The sequence below is a fragment of the Cajanus cajan genome, chromosome 11 (assembly GCF_000230855.2).
Source record: "Cajanus cajan strain Asha chromosome 11, NIPB_CcT2T_4, whole genome shotgun sequence".
Taxonomy (NCBI): domain Eukaryota; kingdom Viridiplantae; phylum Streptophyta; class Magnoliopsida; order Fabales; family Fabaceae; genus Cajanus; species Cajanus cajan.
Window position 1 is genome coordinate 35,312,553 of NC_138527.1, and position 5,950 is coordinate 35,318,502.

General features: G+C 30.9%; 1 protein-coding gene across 1 annotated transcript; it reads right to left on the minus strand.

Annotated features, from left to right (window-relative positions):
• Nucleotides 1-2,183: 2,183 nt before the first annotated feature.
• Nucleotides 2,184-5,484, minus strand: LOC145953167 (putative receptor-like protein kinase At3g47110). Its single transcript, XM_083066931.1, has 2 exons — nt 2,748-5,484; nt 2,184-2,636 (listed from the first exon to the last, which is right to left on the minus strand). The coding sequence occupies exons 1-2, from the start codon at nt 5,440-5,442 to the stop codon at nt 2,257-2,259; spliced, it is 3,075 nt and encodes a 1,024-aa protein (XP_082923057.1). The 5' UTR covers nt 5,443-5,484; the 3' UTR covers nt 2,184-2,256.
• Nucleotides 5,485-5,950: the final 466 nt, after the last annotated feature.

The window sequence follows — 5,950 nt, forward strand, 5'->3', positions numbered from 1 at the left end:
TTCAACAAAGAAATAAACAAAGAAAAATGTTATCTTATAATTAAAAAGGATAAAAAAAATATATTATTTCATTTCATTCAAAAAGTAAAATAATTTTTTTAACAAATACAATTAAACTATAGAAATAATTTTTTTAATAATATTATTAAATTGATAAGGTCAAAATATAATAAGATACAAAGACGAGAGAGAAATAATGATATGGGAGGAGAAGAGAGAGGGAGAGAGAGAAGAAGAGAGATAGTGGGAGTGAGAGAGACTACTAGAGAGAGAAAAATAGAATGAGAGAGATATTTTAAAAATATGAATCCCTATATATATTTTTTGTTTTAAAAAGGATAAAACTTTCTTCCTAATTCAATAAAGTTAGATTCTCAATCTCATGAAAATGTTTTTGTGAAAAAGTTGAATAAAAATAACTATTGAAAAACTATATCTCTTAATAATATTTTTTTAAATGACTATTAAATATGGAAAATCAAAATTTTTAATTTAAGATTTTCAACAAAATAAAAATATTTTACATACTAAACACCATAGTTTTAAAAACCGAACCGGTCATCGAACCGGTTAAGGTATTGGGTCAGTGGGTCAAAGGTTGAACCGGTGGGTCACTGGTTGAACAGCATGACTCGATTTTTATTTATTTTTATTAAAAAATATTCATATTAAATATATTTATACTTATAAATTTTAATAAATTCATATCTTATTTTAAATTTAAATTCTTTTATCTTATTTAAAATTATTTTTATTTTTATTTTGTAAAAAAATATATAAAAAAATTACATGTTAAACGGTATATTAATACAAATTAAAAATATAAATAATATGTACATATATAATATGCTTGCAATTAATATCACAAAATAATATATGTAATATTTACATAGATATTGAATCATTAAATATATAATTTAAAATTAATAATATATTATAAAAGTTATTTAAGTTGTATATATTGCAAACAAATATATTAGAACAAGTAGTCATTGTTATATTTAATAAGACTCCTTGCTTTTTCATTAAGAGATTCAATTTTCATTATTATTTATGTGATTTATGGTCCCTTAAAATTTAAAAAAAAAAAAAAAAAAAAAAAGTGGTTGAACCGGTTTGACCCACCGGTTCACCGGTTGAACCGGAAAATTGACCGATTCAATCCGGTTTGAAACGAGTCGACTGCATAACCGATCCAACTTCAGATTCGGACCGGCTGGACCACCGGTTCCCGGTCCGACCGGTCCGACCGGCCGGGTCGGTCCGGGTTTTAAAACACTGCTAAACACCCCCAATATCATTAGAATAAAACTGAATTAAATTAATTTATCTATAAATTAATTTATAAAATTTATTTTATATAACTTCTTTAAAAAAATTATAAAATAAATTTACATAAAAACTTATTCTATTATTATTCATGATTTTTATTTCAAAAGTATTTTAAAAAGTTTTCCTAAACAGATAAGATATGTAATATCAACCATTTACATTGTCGTCACATCATGTATCGAAACTAACGTTAAACGAGTAACAAAATAAAAGTGGTGTGAACGAACATGAATTATATGAAACAAGGTGTACAGATTGGATTTTATTATTTTGGACTAGATTGGATTAAATAAGAGTAATTACTTCAATGAAATTGTTTTAGGTAATTATTAATTAATGTATCTTTTTGGACATTACAAATTTAATGCCTCCTTAATTAAAGGTAGAAAATAAATTTATCAACCAGTTATTTCTGCACTCTGTTGAAGAGTTTGTGGACTCCCTCCAGCCAAAAAGAACATTCATTATGTTATATATTTCTAATTAAAATTATCAAACTACTTTTCCCTACCAAATTAACAGCGATTTTAGTATTTAGAAATTGTAGAATAATTGATTTTCTCATCGTTTAATGTAATATTAATTTTATTTTTATTTTTTTTATTAATTATCTAATGATTACTATTAAAAGTAATACAATTATTAAAAGAGTAGAATTATTATAATAAAAATGTATAAAAAAAAATATTTATTATTATTTCTGATCTATGTTTAGAAACCTTAAAATATAATCATTGTAGAACACAAGTACATATAAAACATGGAAGAATCTCAATTTACTATATTATCATTTTTGAAGAGAAAAAATCGTAGAATAATTCATTAAAAATAAAGGGCAAGAAAATATATGGTGAAATATTGAAACGTAAAACTATTATTAGAAAGCATGTAGTCTTATAGTTATATGTGGGAAATTAAGTAGATTCACATTCTCTCACCAACAGTAAAGGCTTTTCTGATTCGATTAAGCTCTCCGGTAACACTAACCACATCCATTCTTTCTTTTGGTGATTCCATAGAACAAGCAAGTCCAACCCTAAAAAGTGAAACTAAGCACTTCTCAACATTTGGATCAAGACTCCAATTGTTTCCTTCCAATACTGCAGCTTCATCACATGGAATAAGTCGTGGGTCCAAAATCTGCAAAAGATTATCAAGAAAAGAAATTGCAACAAAGTTACGGAGATTTTGACCATCTTCAAACATTTCCTCTATAGGTCTTCTTCCGGTGAGCATTTCTAACATAAGAATTCCAAAGCTATACATGTCACCATAAGTTGATACCTCAGAGCCCACTCCATACTCTAAAAAATATATATCAAAATTTGTCAATGTACAATACTAATAAATAGCATATTGACTAAAAAAATGAGAGTTAAAAGAAACACTGACAATTTGAAAACATAAAAATATACCTGGAGGAGCATAGCCAACAGTCCCCTTTATTCCAATTGTACTTGTTTGCTTAGAAGTGGTTCCATTGATGGTTGAGAGAAGTCTTGCTATGCCAAAATCACTCACATGAGCAATCATGTCATCATCAAGAAGAACATTGCTTGGCTTTAGATCACAGTGAATGATCGATTGCTCACATTCGTGATGAAGATAATGCAATGCAGAAGCAACATCAATCATGATATTTAATCTTTGATCAAGGCTCAATGTTCTTGGATGCTCTACACTTTGTTTCATGGGATGCAACCATTGCTCTAAGCTTCCATTTCTCATGTACTCAAAAATTAAAGCTTTAAATTCTTGACCTTTGTAATCCGTGCTCGAACAACATGTCAAAATTTGAACCAAATTTCGATGTTTAATATTTTTAAGTGCATTGCATTCAGTAATGAAACTTTTGTGAGCTCCTTTTTTATGCAATTTTAAGACCTTTATGGCAACAACTTTGTCTTCTAACTCAATAGATCCTTTGTAGACAAAGCTAAAGTTTCCAGACCCTATCAGGTTTGTAGTTGAGAACCCATCAGTTCCATTGTGTAGGCTTTGGTACGAAACTTTAGCCAGCTGGTCAATTGTTGGTGATTCTAAAGATGGGTTCTTACTTCTTTTCTTCATTAAGAGAATAGTCAGAACAATTGACATTATAACAAGAAAAGAAACCACACCAATTATCACTATTATCAACCTGAACTTGTGTTTTGCATGTTTTTTATTGTTGACAGGGCATGGTGGTAGATGCAATTCTGAAATACCTCCACAAAGCTTATTATTTCCAGTCACTATAAACTCACTTGCATTTCGAAAGACACCTTCAGTTGGGACTTCACCATCCAACATGTTAAAAGATACATTGAAATATTGCAAGAAAGAATTATTCTGCAGAACATTAGGAATTGATCCAGACAAGTGATTTCGTGACAAGTCTAACCGTTGAAGACCTTTGATTGATACCAAAGAGGTTGGTATGATTCCTTGTAAAGAATTCCCTTGCAAAAAGAGGTACTCCAACATTATGCATCCTCCGATACTTCTAGGAATATCACCAGACAAATAATTCTCAGACACATCTAGGAAATCAATGTTTTTTAAGTTGCCCACTTCTTCCGGTATACTGCCACTCAATGAGTTCCATGACAAAGTCAACACAGTTGTAAGGGAGGATAGATTAAAAACCTCTAAGGGTATAGTTCCTCTAAGGTTATTCTTCCAAAGATCTAGATGTTGTAATTGATTGCAGTTTCCTAAACTTGAAGGAATATTTCCTTGTAACATATTTTCTCCAAGATTCAAATAAAACAATTGACTAAGGTTGCCCATGAAGGCTCCTATCTCTCCTGACAACTTGTTTGCACTTAAGTCTAAGAATTGCATCTTCTGAAACTTGCCAAAAGTTTTTGGAATAATTCCATTAATGTTGTTAAAGTCCAACATTAATTGAGTTAAGCCAATTAGATTTCCTAATGTCGTAGGAATTTCACCTGTTATCTGATTACCTCTGAGAATTATTTGACTGAGTTGGATGGATAAATTACCCAAGGAATTTGGCAAATGACCTCCAAAATTATTGTAGGGCATATATATAATTTTCAATGTACTACAGTTGGTCAATGATTTTAAAAAATCCAAATCATTAGTTGAATTTTCACCTAGATTGTTCCGACCCATAGCTAGTCCAAAAAGATGGTGTAGATTCCTCAAATTTGGAACTTGTCCCGTGAAATTGTTATCACTAATATCAAGTTTAGAAAGCATAGATGCATTTGTGATGGAAGGTGGGATTGAACCTGAGATATGATTCTTACCAATAAGAAAATCTTGGAGGTTGGGGAGGGTGTGGAACATGTTGGGTGGAAGAGAGCCACTAATTTGATTTAATGAAGCTGAGACTACAACAAGAGATGAAATATTATAAAGACAAGAAGGAAATGTTCCTGTCAACTGATTGCTATCCAATGCGAGAAACCTCAAGCTTCTGAGACGACAAATTTCTTGTGGAATATCTCCCTCTAAATTGTTAGCACTCACCGAGAGATCGGTCAAGGATGAAAGATTCCCTATGAATGACGGGATTCCTCCAGTTAAATTGTTATTGTAAACGTACAACTGTTGAAGCTTCCAAAGTGAGCCAAATTCAAATGGTATGTTGCCAATCAGATGATTCCCACCTAAAAATAAGATTTTTAGATGAGTGCAACCAATCAAGTTTGTAGGAATTTTTCCTACCAATGAGTTATTTGAGACAGAGAGGAATTGCAATTGTGACAACCGTCCCAACTCTTGTGGGATTATCCCATAGAAGTTGTTGTTTCCGAGGTTGAAGCTTCTCATATAAGAGAGATTGCCTACGTAGGGAGATATGGATCCCTTCAATCGGTATCTTTCCAAATTCAATTCTGTAACTCTTTGGTGCTTGGAATTGCATGTGATTCCAAACCAGTTACAAAAGTGAGTAGAAGTATTCCAAGAAAGGAAAATTTCATATGGGTCACTGGATATAGATTCCTTGAATTTGAGTAATGCCAAATTATCGATTTCATTCGTTGAAGCAAAAGCAGATATTTTTGGTGTAAAGCATAGCAAGTTCAATGCAAAGAGAGAAAATAAGTGGAGATGTGTGGGTCGAAATGCAAGCGAAGTGGGAGAAAAATGTTTCATTTTTGATAAGGAATTGGAAGCTGGTAGATGGTGGTGTATCTATTATCAGATAACTTTATATAGAGTTTGGTAAATTGGATGGGATATGGAAGAAGCGCATGTTGTTCAAGTCAAGTGAGTAAGACAATAACCAATTGGCAAATGCATATCATTCACACGGCAAGAAAATAAATCCAAGAAATGTAGGACCTAGTTCCGGACAAATTTGCAAAATTAGTGTATATAACCAAAGCGACTTCTTATTCTTATTCCCAATTTGTCATTAAGAATGTGCCTTAAATTAATAAATACAATAAACGTGTTTTACTGTATTTACATGGGGCAATTAATCCGGTATGAGGACTGTATTTACATGAGTTTGAGCTGTCACAGAAGCAGAAATGTTATACTGATCAGTTATTGATCGATCTATTTGTTGAAATAGCATACATCACACAGGAGCTAAATTAAATTTATGTAGTTTAAATAATTCCACAGCAATTTATCATAAATTTAAATAGTTGAATCA